Source organism: Cicer arietinum, chromosome 8, assembly GCF_000331145.2.
Source record: "Cicer arietinum cultivar CDC Frontier isolate Library 1 chromosome 8, Cicar.CDCFrontier_v2.0, whole genome shotgun sequence".
In the NCBI taxonomy this organism is placed as follows: Eukaryota; Viridiplantae; Streptophyta; class Magnoliopsida; order Fabales; family Fabaceae; genus Cicer; species Cicer arietinum.
Window position 1 is genome coordinate 3523849 of NC_021167.2, and position 22539 is coordinate 3546387.

The window sequence follows — 22539 nt, forward strand, 5'->3', positions numbered from 1 at the left end:
ATCACTGCGTAAAAACAGATTTAGCTTCCTACATAAAACATAGAAGGTGTCATTCACATCCGCAGATAAAAGTCCACATCCAAATTCCCCACCCAACAACCATAATCCACAACCCTAATAATCCACGCAAAGACCCATGAAACAATTAAACGCTTTGTAAAAACATTTCTTATTTTTATTTCTTAAAATTATTTCTTAAAATTAGTCGTTAATAAGAATATAAGATATTTTTAAAATAAACAATTGTCTATATTTCTAAAAACAATAAAAATATCAAAATTATTTTTATTATTTTCAAAAATACAACTGAATTAATTGATATTTCAACATATCTTCATAACAATAATAGTTTACTTCAACAATATTTCATCAAGGTACAATAAGCACACATTTTATAAAATGAAAACAAAAAATGTCTTCACAAATTGTCTTAATCCCTTAAATTGAATCTATCAACAACCCTTTAAATTCACAACCTGAACCTTTCTCCATATTATTGTCTCATTGACCAATGTATTCCATCTCTACAAACAATCTAAGATCCTTCACCTAAGACCCCTCACTCACATCTCGACCACTTCATCCAAAAAATCTACATTTTTGTCCCACAATAAAAAGAGTAGCTAACATGAATATTTTAAAATATGTTTTTCCATCATCGCCAATAACCAAGCAGGAAATAAAAAATAAATTATCTGCAAGCAAAAGTGGATAGGATTGATAATTCCCCACAAAGCGAGGACAGAGCGGTTGGAAGATTCACATGATGGAAAACTTAAATCTCTGCCATGGAATAGAGTTGTATAATTCTTCTTGATATTATTTGAAAAGCTAAGAAACTTATGACAAAGAAAGGGGAAAGCACACTCCAGACAAAATGATTCTAATCCTGCATTACAGTTACACTTATTGTACAAATCCTGAATGGTTTGCGAAAAAAAAATCCACTATTTGTCAAAATTTCGAATGCAAACTAGATAATGACTACAAGAAAAGTCTACATTGCTTTACAAATTGTACTAATTTGGCATAATTACCATGACGAAAAATCTTTAAATTCACCACTGACAACTGCTTTTCTTTTCTTTCCTACAACGGCTGTACCAGTGTCGATGGCAGCAGATTCAGTTGGGCCTGGAATATTCCTAGATTTTAAGTACTTGCCTACACCACCGCCAACAGATTCAGATGTTCCAGCACCAGGATTACTATACCATGAGCCAACCTTGTCCTGAAATGTAAGCCAAAAAGAAATCCAAAGCATTAGTTAACAAAAACCTTGTAAAAGTGAGAGAAAAAAATTAACCAATAAGAGCTATCTTAAATATTCTGGAACAAACATTTTCTTCATCATTTGCATTCTTCTCTTTGGCATTAGCTTGCTCTTCTTCCTCATCTGGTTCGGTGTAAGGATTGACAAAAATTTTGACACCTGTTATCTTGATTTCCTCCTGCAAGGAAAACAATATGTAAGCACATAATGCATTATTAAAATTGACAGCATGGTATGCTTGATACTAGTTAATGGATCATTCAGAAGACATCAAATGTCCCAGCAAGCATGTTGCTACATATCAACTCTTCAAATAATGAGAAAACATGCCACCATTTAACAAATAAGCTCTTAAGGCATAATTGAACACAAAATTAGTATATTGTACTCAAGATAGCTCAAAACCTCAATGTTCACAAACAAAAATGCAAAATAATGTAATCCTAAGTGGTGTACAGGGATATGCAGTACATATAATGAAAACTTAATGAGTAAAACCCCAGGTCCAAACTAGCTAGACAGAGGCAAAGGTAAAGAACATATTCGTGCAAAAGATAACAGAATATGTACGATGGCAGAAGAATCTACATTTTTTCTAAAGCAGATCCAAATTTTGGGATCATATGTTTGTAAATACACTTTGAAAAGAATAAAACCAAAATAAAAGGAGGGTGGGGGGACAGCCTATAGCATCATTTGTAAAAATAATATACAACTCACCAGAGGTCGGTCACTGTCATCAACAGGAACCTTTTCCATTGCTGCTAGTGTAGTCAAGCCACCAACTACTCCTCCAAAAACTGTATGTTTGAAGTTTAAATGATTTGCAGATTTGTACAAGATGAAAAACTGGGAACCATTAGTATGGGGGCCACTGTTTGCCATGCTAACCACACCCCTTCCAGAGTGGACTAATTTGGAGTTGAGTTCATCCTTAAAAGGCTTTCCCCATATCGATTCACCACCCCTACCAGTACCGGTAGGATCACCACCCTGTATCATAAAATTCCTGCATAAAATGGATTATAAGACTTCATGAATGTGACTCTTGATTTACTCCAGGGAGAAAAACATAAAGGTGGTCACATACCTAATGCTTCTATGAAAAGCAACTCCGTTATAATATCCTCGTTCACAAAGCGTGATAAAGTTCTCACATGCCCTGGGTGTTATATCACAATGCAGCTCAATGTTCAAATCACCATGTGTTGTATGCAGTTGTACATATCCCTTCTTCTTTGGATTCTTCTCAACTTTCTCATATTCATAATCATTTTTTGTAACTGGATCATATGACGTTGAAGTGAAAGACCGGGAAGCAGCACCAGTAGTGAAACGACTTTTAACCTGAAATTGGGAACTTCATTAATACATAAAATAGTGACAACTGGCCCTCTCTTCTTACAATGTATAAAAAGGATTATATAATTTGATAATGCACGAGGTATCTAAATATGTATCACTACGTAGGTAAAAAAAGATGTATTTAGGAAGCTTACCATCTTTGCATTCACTGGCGCCCTGTCACCAGCCACGTGCATAGCTATTCTGGCAGCAGTTTTATCACTTGATGAGGCTTTAGCTGCAGCTGCACTTCTACCATGTACTGAGGCAGATGCAGCATCTACAATACTAAGTGCCTGAGGAGCATTGGCAACTCCATCGGGATTCGAATCTTCTTTAACTTGTGACCTTGCAGCTAAGATGGCAGCAAGTGCAGCGGCCCTTTCTTTTTGTGCCTTGCCACCGCCTCCACCATGCAACGCAGTTTCCTTTCCTTTCTCAGTTCCAAGCTCATTAAGCATTTGCTTGATATCACCCGACATGTTTATGTTATAGGTTGGATCTGAAGTCATTTTCTGTAGTTCTGAGCAAAGAAAATATAAGTTCTTAAAGCTAATAATGAGACCAACAAGAGATCAGTAGCAATATCAAAACCAACAAGAGATCAGTAGCTGACAAAAGATGGACGAGCTGTGGGCTGATCATACCTTCATCATCAATTTTCAAATTGAGTTTAACATGATCAAAATCCAGAAGAACCTTCTGGTCAAGTGCATTAGGATTCTGCACAGCACACATGCATTAGCATCCACATGATATTAAGCCAGTGAAAGATAAAGGAATATGCAGAAAAAGTTCCCATTCAAAGCCAACTCACCTGAATTGTTATGAGGTCATCCCTAGTAAATGCTTCATCGGTGAGGAGCTCCTTCCAGTTTTTATTCTTGATGTTTAACTCTTTAACAGCCTATTTCCCACAATCTTATCTAAATAAAAATACTGTCTACACAAGTAAATTAGCAATGTTAACACTAAGGATCCTGAAAAAACAAACCTCATAGCAGAAGACATTTCCAGTAGTCTTGACTGCCACAATGTGTGTAAATTCAGTGAAAACTTTGTTTAGCACTGGACAGTGATATTCTCCTGCAGAGTAACAAAGAAAGGCCAGTCAGTACAAAACAGCCTGCAAACTAAATGAATATACTGCAAACATCTACCGGAAAATAACACATGCATCCCATCCACACCTTATCCTCAAACAACATAAGCAAATCCTATGTATAAAAAAATTAGTTTAAACAAAGATACGGGTCCGCAAGAATAATATCCATATAATTTCAAAGAACAAAAAAACATGCTTAAGCTTATCTGACCAGTATCAGAGAATATCTCAGCAAGTCTAACTAGCAATAGAATTCATTGACAATGACAGGTTTAGTTTCGACTGTTGAAAAATAGATACAGATATTGGCACTCAATCAAGAGTGCGACATCCAGTAGTTTCAAAGTTTTTCTCTAATTTTTTGGAATAGACCTCATAACTCCACACAATTGCAAAGACTAATCCCAGTTTTGTCAAATAGCCTCTATTTCTGTGATATAGCATATCAGAAATTGCACAAATCGCTATTGCTCTACTATACGCTATTTAGTACAAAGTGTTGTTAAATAGCCGCTAGTGCAACACTATAGCACTATAACGTAACGGAATTTGAACAAACCACTATTCTCCAAGATCCACAATTGACAACACTGACTAATCCTTCAAGCCGGATAGGACCATATACAAGTTCTTCCTCAAGAGTTTTTGCTCAGTTGCATTCTCAACACTGGATTTGAACTTGAGAACTACTAGTTAAGCTAAAAGAAACTCATGTCAATGTCATGTCACCACATCCATATGTGTTAGTCTGTAAGAGCTCAGAATCTCAATTTGTAGAAAATAATATTAAGTTCTTAAATAAATTTTATGGTAGTAAGATGTACAATTTATTGTCCGGTAGGGCAGTATTAAAATAAAATCCTAGTAAATTCTTCCAAACACGCCACTTAAATTAACTTTTATTGATTGTTGTAGATTCAGTGTAGAAAGTGTGACCCAAAACAAATCCCAGACATAAGCTATAGGCTGCCTCATTACAGTGGTACAAAATCTTTCATAATTCTCCTTTATACTACAATAGTACATTGTTCACTTCTAAATATTTATTTCAATCTTTAAACTTCTAAAGCTAGTGAATGGAGCTAAATTACCAATAATTGTTTATAACATAACAGATACGTTGCACAGCATGCTGATTCTCTGACATAGAGGCTTCTCTATTCACACCGTTAAAACTTGCAAAACTGAAAGGGTCAAAACACCTATGTATCATCCTTCATTACAATACAATCAAAGTAACTAGAAAAGTAGCTTCAATTTTCTTCCTTTTCTTTTCAGGTAGGCTTGTGGGTGTGTCACAAATGTTTACCTATTTCTCTCCTAAATACCCTCACTTTCTAATCAACAAAAACCAAGGAAACAAACGTGTCACCCCATTTGACAAATCTGATGCAATCTTTTTTAGTGTATACCTATTCAAATAGTGAACACTATTTGCATGAAAAAGGGTAAAAAGCTCAAATGAATGCAACATTTAATACACTCTTCACAATAACAACAATCGAATGTTTTTCCTAATACGTGAAGTCAGCTACTTAGAGCAACCAACACCATAATATCCTATGATGATCAATGTCTTCCATGTGCTAACTTCATGTATTAAACTCAGTGATGTAATAAGGTGGTAACATGCTGGTATGCTGTGCAGTGTTTTTTGTTCCTAACACTGGGTTTTTCCATTCCAAGACATAATAATCAACCAAATTATAAAATAATATAATAATCAACCAAATTCACAATCCAAAGATCAATTTGCAACTATCCCCAAGCAATGAACTCAATGAAAAAATAAATAAAGCCAAAAGAATCACAAAACTGATGCAAAAGAGTAATAACCTTCAGAATTCTTGTGAAAAGTTAGTGGAATGAGATCTTGTTGTTTCAAAGGAGCTCCAGTGACAGGATGTTTACCATATTTTATAATATAAGGAGTTATGTTCCTGGAACCAAATTGCAAAACCAAATTATTATCAACTAACTACGTATTTGAATTGGCAGTGAGTTTCAGAGAATCACAGTGACACCATGATTTTAGTAAAAACTAACTTCTAGAAAATCACAGTAATACATAACATAGAAAACTTAAAATAATGAGACAAAAAAGGATCAAAGAGATACTTACATAACATCAAAAACGCTGCCATCAGGTGTACAAACTGGAAACTCAAACGGTGTAAATGTAAGTCTGAAAAATAAAACAAATTATTATCAAGAAAAAATAAAAGTTGAATGAAAAATTGAGTGAAAGGAGGAAGCTAAAAAGAGTAAGAGAACTCACGCGCAGCAATAAAAGGGAAGGCGTTTGAAAGGGGTGCGAATTTCTTTGGATTTGGCACCTCCCCATTCCGTTGCCCATTCTGTTTTGGTTATGAACATTCGGTCTTTGCTATGCTGCTTCTTCCCCATTGTTAGGGTTTTTCTTAATCACTACTGTGTGATAGAGTTTATTACTTTCACACAACAATCTAAGGGATTGTGCTTCAGTTTCTGGCGAGACGTGCAACTCCGTATTCTCGGTGTCGCAATAGCCTTCCACAATTTCGCTTCACACCGCCGTAAGGAGGTTCCTGCCCCGGGTATTTTTCTGGGTGGGGCTGGCGACGAGTTCGGTAGAATTGAGGGAATTTTGATCCAATCAACTAGAGTTTTTGAATTTTGATTTAAATGTTTTTTTTTCCAACAAATATACTATTTTTTTCTTTTTATCTATGAAAATTTTTTTTGTAGTCTTTTGACGTTTTTACTTAATCCCTACGAATTTTTTTTTGCAAAAATCCTTACAGAATTTATTTATATTAAAATTAATTATCGGTAATAAGTAGAATATTGATTTTATCTTCGAAATAAATATTAAAATAATATTACATTAACCAATTTCAATATAAATCTATTTTACATTGACTAAGACAAAAATTAAAAACACAAAGTAATAATCTACAATGACTAAAAATAAAATAATTTTTTTTTACACGGACTAGAAACAATAAATGATAAATTTGTAAAGACTAAAAATACATTTAAATATTAAATTTAATATTCTTATATAATAATTTGATGATAACTAATATTTTTGAGACATAATTAAATCAATGTAATATTGTTGTATTTGAATTTAATATAAAAATAAATTAATGTAATGGTATCGGATAGAGGCAATATTTTCCTTAATAATTTTCAATCATAATTGTTTAAGATAACCAATACTCATTTTCAATTAAAATTTAACTCTGCATATCACTCATAAGTGGTGAACAAGTGTTTGAAAACTTATTTAAGATGCCCCCATTGTAACCAAACCCAAACAATAGCAAGTGATTTTAGTTTTACACCAATTGTAATTGTAATAGCTCATTGAAATTAACACCACTTAAAGTCCTATATGGTCGAGATCTTCCTTATTTGCTGAAAGATCCATCACTAGTTAAAAAAAAGTCAATGTATTGACTCAAAAGAGGGACCATATTCTCCATGACTTACAAGAAAACTTGGTGAAAGGTCAAGCACATATGAAAGCCTATGTAGATCAATCTATATGTCCTATTACTTTGACCACATGGATTGGGTTTATTTGATATTGCAACCTTATACACTGAAATCTCTTGCTAAGAAATGTAATGAAAAACTGAACTCTCGTTTTTATGGACCATATCATGATAGTCAAGTGCATTGGTCCAGTTGCTTCTGAATGAGCTTTACTAGCAGAGAGTACAATACATCTTGTTTTTCATGCATCACTGTTGAAGAAAGCTACTCCACAACCACTTCCACCGATGCTCTCAAAAGACTTAGAACTTCAAGTATTCCCTGCTGCAGTTCAAGTTGTCCGTAAAAATTGAAATGACTCTGTTGAGGTGCTCATTTAGTGGCAGAATCTTCCAGCATTTGAAGCCACAAGGGAATTAATTGATATTATCAATGAGCAATTCCCTTCATTTCACCTCAAGGAGAAGGGGACTCTTTTGAGGGGTAGTATTGTTAGACCTTTCATTAAGGAACAGTACAAAAGGTGAGGTAAAAAAATACCACAACTGACCAGTTAGTGGAAGTTGTATTTATATAAGTCAGTAGTTGCAGTTATGTTTTATTAATTAATTATGTTTGTCTAAGTTGTGTATTTTTGCATCAAGAATAAAGAGAAAAATGGCAAGGATAGTTGGTTATCTGGAAATTATTAGAGTGGTTATTTTGGGAGGGAGAAAATCAAGCTCTCGAAACTAGGTAGGTATCGGGTCCTTTGCATTCTTTCTTAATAACATTTTCATTCTAGTTAAGGGTATAACTGTGTGATTGAGAATCTTTCTCCAAATACTAGTATTTAATAAAATCAGTTGTTATTCACAAATATATCTAATTGGTACCCGTTTCTATCACAATATTAGCCATTACTTTAGTCTTCAATAAGCTATAGTGTTTGGGTCTTATTATACCAGCAGACCAGCATCGAGTATTTAACAAGAAATGTCAAAGCCAATGACTCCAAGTGACTAATTGCGGATAGATGTTACATTTGGATAGCAAACAAATCTTCACAACTTGTACCAATATGACAAACATTTTATTGCCAAAACATACGGATAATATACATTTAAATCTTACTTTCTTTTAATTACACCATAGTACCAATCAAGACCAACTCATTCCTCACAGATCCACCTCACTTAATGCCACCTATATAGTGAAGTCATAAATACAACATGAATATGACTCTATCTGCCTCGGATGAAACCAGATGCATAGTTAGCAATGAATTCCATGAAGCTTGGAGAAGCAGTTTTTTGTGTGCGCCAGACTTGTTGTACAACATACCTACAACAAATAAGAAAGACCCCATTCAAGCATAGTCAGGCCCGCAAGTACCCATTCTTCTCCAAGTAGGATATTACTACTTCTGCCGCATTACTTGGAGACATACAGTCACTTCCTTTTTGCTGCTTCAATAGGATCTGCAAGAGAATGCAAAAGTGTAATCAATTTAATGAAACTTTAGCAGAGGTTTGATTGAGGAAAAACAGAGTTGAATTACTCTGACATCGCAAATTTAAGATCAAATTTTCCTTTCAAGGTTGGTGGATCCTGGGCGACGGGCATAGAGAATTAAAATACTCTCATAGAACGCTAGAATGGTATATACATTAGTTCATCTGATTCCTCTTTAACAATAATAACATTTCTACAATGCAATAAATACACACCTCACAGCTACATGGAGGTTCATATGGATCATCTATCCCTGTGAAACCTGCAGATTTCCAAATAGATAATTCAATAATGATGCACAAATCAATCTGCAGTAAAAAGATAAACAACCATAATTTATAAAGCTAAGCTGCTGAAGCTAATATAGTTAAATAACAACCCAGCATAAACATGATTGTTAAACATAATACCTAGAAGATGCCATGTAAATATAGTTGTGATGCACAAATAAAAATAAAAATAAAAACTAAGATACCTTTGATCATTCCAGCTCGAGCAAGCTTGTATAGACCTTTTGGGTCCCTTGCTTCACACACAGCTAGTGACACGTCTAAGAAAACCTACAACATGTATGGGATGAGGGATGTAAGATTGCATAGGCAATGAAGAACATCTTGTCATGTTCAATAATTGTAGTGTCCACTATTTGTCAGCACTTAACAGGTGCCAAACTACCTGCATCATTTGGTTCACCATATAAAAATGTACCTCAATAAAATCTCCTTTGGGCAGTAGAGCCCTGCAAGCATCCCTATCCTTTTGGTATGGTGATATTAAACTGGCGATGCAAATAACTCCTGCATCTGCCAAGAGTTTTGCTACTTCACCTGAGACACCATTCATGATGTTAGACTACCCATAAATAATATAGCAAAAATGGTGCAAGATTGAAGAAAGTGGGTAGTAACTCACCAATCCTTCTTATGTTCTCTGAACGATCTTCTGCTCTGAAACTAAGATCGCGGTTTAGACCATGTCGAATATTGTCCCCATCAAGGATATAAGTTAACTTACCTCTCAAGTGCAAGCTTCGACTCAAAGCGCATGCAACAGTGCTTTTTCCTGAAATTAATGTCTAAGATTCTAATTAATCAGATGGAGAAATAGTGCTGGTATATACTATCTAAAAGAATGAAAGGTACGGGAATATGTTGATATTCTAAATAAACTGAACATTATTGCTTTCACTTTCTTGTTTCACTATCTGTAGATGTTCTACAGCAGTGACGGTTATAATTATAGTTGGAAAAAATAGTCAAACTACTTCAGGAAAGGTGGAACAATCATTCATAACAAACTTTGTTGCCTTATGTTTTGAAAGCCAAGAAAATTCATTTGGATTGACATGTATAGCCAAAACAACAACATTTTGTTTTATTTTTTGGTAATTATACAGAGTCCAATTTTGATTTCACATGAGTAAGTGCAACTAAACTATAAGTCATAAACTAAAAGCAGAGCTTGATAAACAAGTATAGATCTCGGTTCGAAGGAAGATCAACAAAAGATCAGTATTCAGTACACTACAGCATTGTAATTTAGGACTCTACAATGCAAAGCATAAGCCGTCTGTCTACACAGACAGAATACAATCTAATGGAAAAGTGATAGAAGTACATGTCCCATCTTAAAGTGCTTCAGCTGGATAGACAGATATATAGTCTAGAGTGTTTATGCATTTTATCCTCTTTCACATGATATATATCAAGTAATCGATGTCATATATAAACCAAAAATGTGATTTGTTATGTACTAGTTAAAAACTGCCGGGTTATTAGTGTGTTCGTCTTATTATTCCTATCAAGAAAAAATAGCAATCAGTTGCAATGGTTGGCAAAAAGAGAAGACAAAACTGGTACATGGAAGAAAAATAGCAGAGAATGGTACATTTTAAACAAGACGTTGCAGCAGTTAAACTATTTAATCATACAACAACATGAGATATTTCAAAAATGAGTGTTAATTGTTTCTGCATGTGCGTATCTTGTAAGACAAATGCCTGCATATTAAAAATGAAATCAAATGCAAGAACTACAAATAAAATCACCAACGAATCCTCGACACATTAAGGACTGATTAACAGAACCAGGACTCTGTTATTGCACACAACTGTGTGCTTATTACAGAGCTTGAAATCAATGAACTACGGCAAACATGCAGAAACAACTACTATCTAAAACGAAACTGAATTTCACAAACCTGAACCACTGAGACCAGTTAACCAAATGACACAGCCTTTTTGTTGAAGTAGTTGTTGTCTATCAAGCTTCTGGATTGGACAATCGTGCCACAAAATGTTTGTTGAATTCCCTTTTTTCGACAAATTGCTAAGATTTTTACCTAGCTAGATCATAGCTGGATTAAAGATTTGAATTATCACTCTTAAGATCATATAATCATGCCACTCATAATTAGAAATTACCACATATTAAGTGTCTGTCTTTAGTTCTGCTGTGACAAAAACGGATTTCAAGTAAATCAATTTTTGTTAAAAGTGAATTTAATATAAAATGATATGTATTTGATACCTGCATGTATAAGTGAATGTGCCAAGTGAGTTGAATAATAAATTTGAGTGTTAAAAATTATGTTTGGAGCCAAAAGTTGTAAATCATAGTTTTAAGTTATAATTCATTCTACAATCAAAATCAATTTTAATCTACAATCAAAATCAATTTTAATCGCATCACTCAAATATGTCTAAATCAATTTTTTATGTGTTTGGAATCACTTTTTGTTCTCTCTATCATGAAACCAAACCTACACTTAACTATTTTTGTTCATTTGGAAAATCACCTTGATAGCTTTTGCCCCTGATCTTTAACGAGAGTCCACCGCAGAACCATTAGATTTAGATCCAGATTCAAACTGCATTTGAATCCAACGGTTCTGAAGCAGCTGCACCGTATAAGGTGCTAGTGCTAGAATCTTAAACACGTCTATTGTAAAACATAAGAATATTCCTTACACGATTCATTACACACATTTGAGTATTCGACTCAATCGAATAATTTCTGTTTAGCATGCATGTCATAAATAGAATCGTGAAAACATCAATTGAAATTAATAGAAACTACTAACAATAATAATAAACTAAAAATATAGTACCAGAAAATGCAGAAGAGTGATTAGTGAAAGATGAATCAGGTTCATTTTTGACGCAGTTTCGTTCATTCACAAAAATCCCCTGGTATTTAGAAGCACCGTTACCGTCATCGGCAAGAGACGATTCATGATCCTCCTTCGCCGTGATCGGCTTCGATAATCTTTTACGACAACGACCTGATCCAACGGCATTAAACCCGGGGTGGAAATTAACAAATCCTAATAACTTCTTCTCCACCGTCGATGTCCCGCATTCGATGTTCTGGAATATTCCACCCCCACACGGTGAACGCAGTGCTTGTACGGAACACATTTTCATAAGCAGAAAAGAATGAGTGAAAGCGGTTTGGTACGACGCGCCAGAGGCACAGGCTCCGTAACGGTTTATATATACTTTTCAGTTAGTGTTCCGTGGCGCAACTAGTGTAATTTTAATAAATAATACAAGTCTGAACAAGTATGAGAAACAAAGAAAGCAGCGATAGAGACATGGTTCGTTATCGTTTTGTGGTGGATCAGTGGTAGAAGAAGCTACGTATCCTGTGTGGTCACGTTTAGTGGAAAAATGATTAGGTTGGTGTGTGTGGCGGATTAGAAATGGGGTTATTTTAGTTTTTAATTTGGAGTGTGTGTGGGATTTCCAATTTGTGCGTGCGTGCAGCCACATCAGTAATCACGATATATATGATTATCTCATATGTCTACCTGTTTACCACTTTAACTTCATTCCATTGTAGGGTATTTTATGTATCCTACAACTTGTATGTGTAACCAATTATTCTTCTTTCATACAACTATACACAGCTGCAGTTGTTTCTCATAAAACTCAAGCCATTGCAATTTGTTAAGGGGTAGAAATCCAGATATATAATAATATATTTTAGACTAATTAAATATAACAATTATAAATTATAATTAATTATGAAAATATAATCAATTATCAACAATTAAATATATTAAAATTAATTTTACATCATTAAAATCAATTTTAATTTTAACTTCAATTTGCTTTTAACTGAAATTAATTTTATAACATAACCAAATACACACTTGATGGATGTTGGTGAAAATATGACACATCCTTTATCTTTAATGAAATTATGGGTTGATGTGACCCTGGGTAAAATGAGGCATGCCTTGATTAAGTTAAATTAATAATTGGGATTTATAGTCGTGGCCAGAATCAATATTAATGTTTAGAGTTTGAATCAAAATTCCAATATTTATATAAAAAAAACAAAAAATGGTATCAATATTGATATCTAGAAGAGTCTGAATCAAAATTCCAATATTTATATATATTTATATATATATATAATAAATAAATAAAAAAATTGGTTTTCATAGATGTGTGAGGTGCAGTATTATAGTTTTGATTATATTAAAATTAAATGTTTTATTAAACTCTTTTTTTGTTAAGAATTCCGTGGATCAAATTCACTAAAAAAATATGCATCAATGAGAACTATATTAACAAATAGAAATTAGAAGACACATTTAAATACACAAAAAAGAAGAAATGAAATAAAAAAGTGACAAATTGATACAAAATACACAACTATAACTTTGAGTCTTTGACCTATCAGAACAAAAAAAAAATCTTAAAAAAAAAATAAAGACGAATTTTGATTTTTGACAGCAAGAAGCATAAATAAAAAGGAAACAATGATAAAATATGTTTTGAATATTCTCCCATGAACAGCAAAACATTACTCTGAAATCAATGAGTCACACTCACAATCATTGATGATCCTTTAATTTGATGCAGTACTGGATATCTTGAATGTATTCTTAAGGCCAGTAATAAACCTATGCCGAAAACTTGTGGTATTCTTAGGAGTACCAACATTCCCATCATGACATGATCCTTGAGAAGAACTAACATTATATTTATACTTAACCATTTCATTATTTTTGTTTGTGATCATGTTATCAAGCACAAACCCTGAAGACGAAACAGAGCCTCTTCCACCTCTCTGTATTTTACTATTCTCATTATCAATTGGAACAAAATGAAAACTTGCAGAACGTTCTGAGTTCAAAACACTGTCCCTCCGCTCTTTCGCTTTCTCTTTTTCTTCCTCAGCTTCATGGTCTTGAAGAATCTTCTTCATTCCACTAAGCTCTTTCTCAAGGGTTTGAATACGAGAGAAGGTGGAATTCATGGCTTCTTTTAGCTGAGCTGTTTGGCGCCGAGCCGAGTCGCGCTGGAGAAATTCTCTGAGTGATGTTCGTTGTACTTCTAGTTGTTGTTGAACATTACCGGCAGAAGTAGTAGTAGTAGTAGTGGCCGCTGCTTCGGTAATTGTGCGGCGAGTGGTGAGGTGCTCTACAAGAATTGCTCTAACTATGAATCTTAGTGGCATTATGGGGTTTTGAACACAATCTACTAGAGTACGAGGTGAGAGCTTTGTACAATCTATTGAATTGCATATTTCTGTTTTCTGTTCCTCGGCTAGTTTGCCGTACTTGTTTTCCTTCACATATACCAAACACACAAATTTCACTACTATGCTACTACTTACTCAAATATAAATATAAATAAAAAAGATTACTAATGGGAGTACCTTCAAATAAAGATGGACCAAGTTGTATAGAAAGTCATGGTTACGTAACCTTCCATTCAGCGAATAAACGACCATTTGAAAATCACGAGGCTGCATTTCCACAACGACATCCAAAACACTATCATCCACATTGTCGTTTTCCCAAATCAGCGCCTCAATACATCTACTCGCAAGCGACGCTGTCGTTTCAGCATCAGGAAACAGAGCCAAGCACGAACGCATAATCGTCGACGCGTCAATGCAAACAATTCTCTCAAAATACGATTCCGCAACTTCACGCAGATTCTCTCCTTCCCTCATTCCCAGTAACTCCGACGCCGTTATAACGGCTGCTACGTTTATAGGCGATAACTGAATTTTGCGTCCGTAACAGAATTCTGCCACTAAGTTGAAAGTCTCGGCCGTTATGTTTAACGGTGGGGAGAGAGTGAAGTCAAAGACTCCCGACAGATGTCGTTTAAGATATAAGCTTCGTGGTATGATACGATCCTGAAAATGAAAAAGACGCGAGAAGAGGTGAAAAGAGTAAGGCGTATGCGACACGTCGTTTTATGATCAATACTATACAATACAAAGTGGATGTATGTGTTGCGCATATTTTTATGAAAGGAATGTCTTAATTTGTTTGTATTTTAAAAGCGAGACTTTAAAGACCTTTTCAGATAATAAAACAAAGCGTTCTTCAAAGTGAAAAAGCTTTGCAAAATTAACACCTAGTGATTGGGTTTTTACAATTATGCCAAATTAGATAGATGTTGTTTCTTACTTTTCATTTTCTAAAGAAACATCAAATTATAATATTTTCATTATTCATGCCATCATTGATCTCAACTGTGAGATAAAGTGGAATGTCTCTCATGACCTAAATTGCATAATTTATAAAAATGTGTGATTTTTATAAAATATGGAATTTAAAATCTAAGAGTAAACAAACATTTTCATTCTTGAAATTATATACGTCCATTAATTTAAGATCTCAAACTTATGTTTTATTACATTATTTAATGTCAAACAAAATATTATTTTCTATCAACTATTTTAGAAAGTGTTTTTTTCGTATAAATTAAAAAATTTAATTAAACAATTTAATATTTTGTAACTTTAAGATTCAAAATAATGGTTTAGTTTATGCTCCTGAACCATTTGTTTTTTTTAGAACGGACAAAATTGATTCCAAAAACAGAACAAATTGTTCATGTATATGAAACCAAAGTCTGGTTTCAATTGAGTACGAAGACATGTACCTGCGTGTAAAAATTGTTTTGAGCAAATTACAGTTAGAGAGTAGTGTCTGCTACTGTTGGTGTGATATTTTTTTCCTAGGGTTGATAGATTCATAAAGCCTGTTTGGTAGACCATACCACTTTTAATTGGAATCTAAGTTGCAGTACAGTGCTTAATTCATCATGTCAAATCTTATAATTTGAAACAAATTCTACTCCAATAATTGCAATCGTTTTAAGTCATGATTCCACATCAACCCTAAATTAGCAAATTTTACTATAATTCAGCCTTACATTCATATCAATAGTCACAGTCTTACGGTTACAAGACTATGACTCTTAATTAAAAATTAGTGCACCACAAAAAAATAAAAATAAAAAGAGTCATAGTTTTTAGGTTACAGCTAATTCAGAGACTGTTTGGTTGAGCTAATTTGATCCAAAATACTAACAAAATCAAGATATAATATATACACAATTTTGATGGAAAAAACAAAAGAGAATATTAAATTAAGGTAATTATTCTAAATATTACTAGTAGAGCAAATTATGTACTAATACTAAACAACAAATAAATAACAAAGTGGCATCAATGGTTAATGAACAAACCTTATGGAGACGAAAACAAGTTCCTTCTACACGTATCAACACATCTGTTTCACATCCAGAATCGATAGTCCTAAATGAAATCATCATAACTTTTTTAATTTAGAGGGAATATATAATTTTGGGGCAGGGGAAGTAATATGGTATACTATGTTATGAATATGAATGAGTAGATGAATTTTATTTTATTTTTATTTTTTTTAAAAAAAAGAGAAAAATATAGAGAAAGGAGAGAAGAAGAAAAGAAAGAGTACGAACCAAGCATTTACTGTGGAGTGAAGGGATGGAGGAGAAGAAGAAAAGGAAGGTGAAAGTGAAGGGGAAGGGGAAGAAGAGGAAGAGAATTCACGTTCTTCCTCGTAAATGGTTTCAATAACACCGAATTGGTTCCAACCCTTCATCTGTGTCTCTTGTCCTTGCTTTCAATTCCTTTGAATTCAATCACACTCTACATTCACAGTTTTCAATATTGTCTGAATAATAATAATAATAATAATAATAATAATAATGTTTGCTACTTGCTATTTCAATTTCAATGGAGTACGTTTCGGAAGGTCACATTAAATATGGTTTGGGAAGGGTATTAATGATACATGTGATCACTCTTAAATGCCCACTTCAATTTCGCTTTGCTTATTTCATTTTTTTTTTTAATGTCAAGATAATAAATTGAATCAAAAAAATATCAAGATAATACAAATATAAATCCAGAATTTCGGATGCGGACAAAAATATTTCTGTTATGGTTTAATTTTTATGGTCATATTAACAAGTATTCATCAAATGTCATTAAAAATATATATATATTTGTTAAAAAATTAAAAATTTAAATTTAAATTGAATAGAGCAAAATTTAAATTTTTAAAATGTTTAATACATTGAATAAAAAAAAGAGTTGAATACACAGATCTTTGAATAAAGTGAATACGAAGTTTTTAGGTAAGCAATACAATCATATTTTGTAATTTATATTTTTTGTTAATGAGAGATTCTAAGAAATTGAGTTTTAATTAGATCATAAAAGAATTTGAATAAGTTCATCTTAGACTTAAGAAAATAAGTTTATAGTGCATGTCATACCACAACTTACTACCCCTACTTGTAATGGCAAATCGTGTACTCCTTAAAAAAATTCATGTATCTAATTTTAATATTTCAGTTATCATATTCATAATATTAAAATAAATCAATAAAAATTAATATATTTTAAATTAAATATGTTAATTTTTATCAATTTATTTTTGTTTATCAACCTATAAATGAAATATAATTGTAGCATTTTTTTATAAATGTATAATATCATTTATTATTTATTTACTTAATACTTCCTTTTTATAAATAAAATAATAAAGAAACTTACATAACTTTGAAGACTAAGTTGAAAAAAATATATGATACATATTCTAATAATATCAGTAATTATGTAATTTATTTTACTTATCTAATTTTGGGTGAAAAGAAGGAGGGCATAGGTCCATTAAGTATTTATTTATATAAAATACCATATGAACTAGAGTCACCGACGAAGCACTAGATAGAAAGTCAAATTATTTTCTTCTTCTCATCTCACGGGGAAGTGGTAACTAACCATTTAGATGATGCCATAACCGAAGCCAAGCGATTTCCTTTTCCTTTTTATTTTCCCTATAATATAATTTGAAGAGCTAATAAGCTGATTACCCCACTGGACCGTTTCTACTTTCTACTCTTAAATTTTGATGTAATCATATAATAAGAAATAAGTACTCGTCTTAAATTTTAATGTAATCATATAATAAGAAATAAATACTCATTATACAATTTAACATTACTATCCACCATGTGGAAATTAACTCCGAAATCGTAACTATCATGGCTAATATAGATGTACTACTAGGACCAAAATATATATATAATTATAGTTCATCTTCGACCTGATTTTATCAAGGATATTTCTTACATTGTTCGGATTTGTTTGACATGTACTATAGAATATAAATACGTTAGATATAAAACTGGATAATAATAAAATACGGTATAATGATATGATAAATATTATTATACCTTACGTTTAATGATATATATATATAATTAATAAGATAATAATATTTTATTTGGTCATGTATTTAATATATATTAATTTTATTTTAAAATCAACTTATTATATTTTAAATATTTATAAACTAACAAAAAAATTAAATGGGTAATAAAATAATTTGATATTAAAATTATGTATTGATATTACTAAATAAATAATTTAATATAAAAATAAATCACGAGTAACTAGATAGTTCAATTTTATCTATTAGAATGTAAATAAAGACATAATATTTATTACATAAATGAAAAAAAAAATACCTTTATAAACAAAATATATTTATTCTTAAATTTTAATTAATTTTTATATTTTTATAATTTTTAATACTAATTCATTAAATTATATAAAAAGATGAAAATACCCCTTGAGATAAAATCATAAATATTTTTTAAATTAATGATTAATATTTCATTTTTAAGTTTAATATCAAATCTATTAATTATTTTAATATTTATATTTGATTAGATTTACATTTTTATATTTTAGACTATATTTTATAAATTATTTTTATAATTATATTTTATTATATTTCAATTATATAATTTAAATTATATTTTATAAGAGTAATTGAGTAAATTATTGTTATTATTTTATCTTATTGGTTTCTAACTAAGCTCATGTTAATGATAAAAATTTCAACTAGAGAAAAATAGAATTTTGAATAAACTTATTATATCTTATTGACCTATGAAACACTTGATTTAAAGATATGATAACTTGTTTTTATCATGTCTCTTATCATATCCATCAAACGAGTCCTTATTGTATCTATCGTGCGACAAATTTATATGTTGACGCCCTCGTTTGTTTTGGTCAATCTATCGACTTTGTTTGTACCATTTTAGATAATGCTCCATCTATTGTTTCGTAGCCGTTTGACAAATTTCGCTCTTCATCAACAAAAACACTCATGAATTATAAACAAAAATGGATTAAGGAGTTATGTATATTTTATTATCTCTAAAAGTTTAAAAAAAAAATTTAAAAATCACATTTTTAAGTTTTTATAAAATTATCTTACAAACACTTTTAATACATACATAAACGAAATATGTTTAATTATTCTTTGATTATTAAAATTTTGAATATTTTTGTTATTATGTTTAGAATAATTTATGATGATAAATAATGAAAGTGTTATTTTTCTTAACGACGGTTCTATTAATATTTAAAATGTATGAGTTGGTAGATGAAAGTGCAAACATTTTTACTTAATAAAATAACTTATTGGTAAGGGTTGAAAATTGATTCAATGGGTTGTGTGAATCCACTTGTAAGATTGTGGATCAATTTATAAGTTTTTTAAATATTTATAATTTTATTTTAAAAAAGTGTAAATCGATTTATAAGAGTGAATTGATTCACAAAACTTCGAAGAAGTATGTGAATCGAGTGGCAAGTGAGTGGATTGATCTATTATGAAATATATTGAATGAGTTTAAAACTTCTATAAATCGATTTACAAACGGTGAGTTAATTTACAATATTATTTAATCACTTATAAAATATATTTAATACATTTTAAAATATACTTTAATGAGATTAATGGTATGCATGATAAAATAATATTTTTTTATTAACTAACATTTGTAGATATTAAAAATTAATTAATCAATAAAGATATACAAAACCATCAAACTAAATAAACGTCATTTTAATATTTATAAAAACACTAAGTGTGTCACAAGATTCCAAACATATTCAGTAAAACTTAAAAGAATTAAGTTTGGTGGTAGTTTTATTTTTTTTTTTGAAATGTAAAAATATTTCATAAGTCTTTGCTAGTTAATCTTTTGAGATTATTTTTTTATTATTTTTTTTTTTTTTTATGAAAAAAAGAGTAAAATGGACGGTTTGTAAATATTGTGGGATATGGGTAATGATAATTGAGATATGGGGTAAGGTTTCCGTGCATTGCACAAATTTGGTAAACTTTTTGTCACTCATAATTTTTAAATCAACCAAATCGACCAATTTACCCTCATGCTTATGAGATGAAATAGGTCTGAGCTTGGTCTCAAAAAAATTTCAAGGATTAAATTGGACATGTAACCTGTCATATACTTATTTTTTAGGTCCGCATGTGATCTTGATAAAAGTGTGGTATGACATATTAGCTAGTTTAAATCCTATTTCATTTTAATATTTTTGAATAAGCAATTAAATATATATTTAAATAGATTAATGAGTTAATATGTCAATGAAATTAAGTTATATTTTGATATTTAACATCACATTTTTGAAAAATATAATTTTATAAACATTATACTTAAATTATATTTTATAATGATAAATTTAAATATGAAAAAAAACTAAATAAGATTAATATGCGTAAATTACTCAAAGTTAAATATATAACAAAAATCAAAATTTAATATAATAATTATAGCAGTAAAAAAATATTATTTATATTTATTTAAATATACTGATTTAATAGGCTTAAAAGACTTATTAGGTGACATGTAACTTGACTTTTTTAACTAATTAAACTTTGTTATAAATTTTAATCTTATTTGTTTAAGAAAACCTCTGGCCTAACCTGGATCTGACGTATGCTAGGAATACACGATATTTATGTGAATTCAATTTGTCTATTTAAAAAATTATGAAAATGAATATAAGACGTTTATATGAGATTAGTTTATGAAACATTTCAAAATTTAATATTTTTTTAAATATATTTATTTTTACATTTAATTTCAATAATTTTAATATATATCTTATTTGAATTCTCTCTAATTCAATTATTTTTCTAAAAGTTAGATTCATAATTTATGTTCTTATAATTGTTACAATTAATTTTTTTTTAAGAATTACATGAATTTATTAAAAATTTGAGATAATTTAGATTTGGATCATCGTTGTAAACATTTACAAACACCAAAGACAAATTTGACACCAACATATCATTTTTATGCTATATTAAAAATTAAAATATTTTATATTATTAGTTAATAAATTTATTTATTGATCATTTAATAATTAGTATTTTTTTATCAAGAAAATATGAATAGAAATTAAAAAAGAATTTTAACTGTTTTTGAAAAATTCGTAATTCTCTTAATTTTGATTTGACGTTAGAGACCAAAATCAATTTTTAACTTTACATAGACTAAATCTAAACAAAAAAATTTATAAAAATGAAAATAAAAATAATATATTTATTGAGACTAACTACATATTTAAATTAAAAATTAATGACTAATTTGTTATTTTTGTGTAATTTAAAGAACCATGTGATGGGTTTTACCAATTTTTTATTAGTTTTATGGGATATAGCACGAAAATAAAGAGGTGTAAGTAGCAAAACTTAAATTAGTCTTAAGGCCCAAATCATATCCCCAAATTGTGCATGGAAGACCCTATCCAAATAGAGACATAAAAAATAAGCAATAAAAAAATAAAAACGAAAAAGAAAACCTAAAACCCTAATTTAAAGATTTGGTATATACATTCATTTCATCGTTGCCGTCAGAAAAGAGAGGTGAGAGAACACAAAACACAATGAAGTTCAATCCAAGGGTTTCAAGCAGCCGTCGCAAGAGCCGCAAGGCTCATTTCACGGCGCCGTCAAGCGTCCGTCGCGTTCTAATGAGCGCACCTCTCTCCGGCGACCTACGTTCAAAGTACAACGTGCGTTCCATGCCCGTTCGTAAAGACGACGAGGTTCAGGTTGTAAGAGGCACTTTTAAGGGACGCGAGGGAAAGGTTGTTCAAGTTTATCGCAGGAAATGGGTGATTCACATCGAACGCATAACACGTGAGAAAGTTAATGGTTCAACCGTTAATGTTGGTGTTAACCCTTCGAAAGTTGTTATCACTAAGCTTCGTTTGGATAAGGATCGTAAATCTTTGCTTGATCGTAAGGCTAAGGGTCGTGCTGCTGCTGATAAGGAAAAGGGCACTAAGTTTGCTCCTGAAGACATTATGCAAACTATTGATTAGTTTCTCATGTTTTTTCTTTATAATCCTTTTTTGATTATTGATATTATTATTACTAGTTTTGTTTGTATTACTGCTATAACTTGATGGTTTGAACGACTTGTGGTTTAGATCTGAATTATTTCAGAATTTTGAGGTTGTTATGTTTTGTTTAATTTAATGGAATGCTTGACATTATCACTGTCAAAGTTTCTGTTTGTTTAGATGTTTCACTTTTTTTTTTGTATTTATATTGCCACATGTTTAATTTCTCGAGTAATATTGCTCATTTGCATTGCATCTAAGGGCAGAGCTAAGATTGTTGAATTAGGGGCAGAGAT

At 31.1% G+C, this 22539-nt stretch overlaps 4 protein-coding genes across 4 annotated transcripts; 1 reads left to right on the top strand and 3 right to left on the bottom strand.

Annotated features, from left to right (window-relative positions):
* Positions 1 to 871: 871 nt before the first annotated feature.
* On the bottom strand, positions 872 to 6375 carry LOC101492488 (peptidyl-prolyl cis-trans isomerase CYP65). Its single transcript, XM_004511780.4, has 11 exons — positions 6001 to 6375; positions 5845 to 5907; positions 5559 to 5662; positions 3612 to 3703; positions 3435 to 3524; positions 3265 to 3340; positions 2773 to 3140; positions 2364 to 2620; positions 1994 to 2282; positions 1341 to 1451; positions 872 to 1231 (listed from the first exon to the last, which is right to left on the bottom strand). Exons 1-11 carry the CDS (start codon positions 6126 to 6128, stop codon positions 1034 to 1036), a joined length of 1776 nt encoding a protein of 591 aa, XP_004511837.1. The 5' UTR covers positions 6129 to 6375; the 3' UTR covers positions 872 to 1033.
* A 1880-nt stretch (positions 6376 to 8255) lies between these two features.
* Positions 8256 to 12454, bottom strand: LOC101492146 (adenylyl-sulfate kinase 3-like). The gene is made up of 7 exons (XM_004511779.4): positions 11808 to 12454; positions 10899 to 11039; positions 9612 to 9761; positions 9408 to 9526; positions 9175 to 9259; positions 8915 to 8961; positions 8256 to 8665 (listed from the first exon to the last, which is right to left on the bottom strand). The coding sequence occupies exons 1-7, from the start codon at positions 12121 to 12123 to the stop codon at positions 8564 to 8566; spliced, it is 960 nt and encodes a 319-aa protein (XP_004511836.1). The 5' UTR covers positions 12124 to 12454; the 3' UTR covers positions 8256 to 8563.
* An 852-nt stretch (positions 12455 to 13306) lies between these two features.
* LOC101493275 (BTB/POZ domain-containing protein At3g49900) lies at positions 13307 to 16737 on the bottom strand. The gene is made up of 4 exons (XM_004511783.4): positions 16459 to 16737; positions 16204 to 16273; positions 14372 to 14860; positions 13307 to 14281 (listed from the first exon to the last, which is right to left on the bottom strand). The coding sequence occupies exons 1-4, from the start codon at positions 16599 to 16601 to the stop codon at positions 13559 to 13561; spliced, it is 1425 nt and encodes a 474-aa protein (XP_004511840.1). The 5' UTR covers positions 16602 to 16737; the 3' UTR covers positions 13307 to 13558.
* Positions 16738 to 21712: 4975 nt separating this feature from the next.
* On the top strand, positions 21713 to 22422 carry LOC101493595 (large ribosomal subunit protein uL24y). The gene has a single exon (XM_004511784.4). The coding sequence runs from the start codon at positions 21782 to 21784 to the stop codon at positions 22220 to 22222; it is 441 nt and encodes a 146-aa protein (XP_004511841.1). The 5' UTR covers positions 21713 to 21781; the 3' UTR covers positions 22223 to 22422.
* The last annotated feature ends 117 nt before the right edge of the window (positions 22423 to 22539 follow it).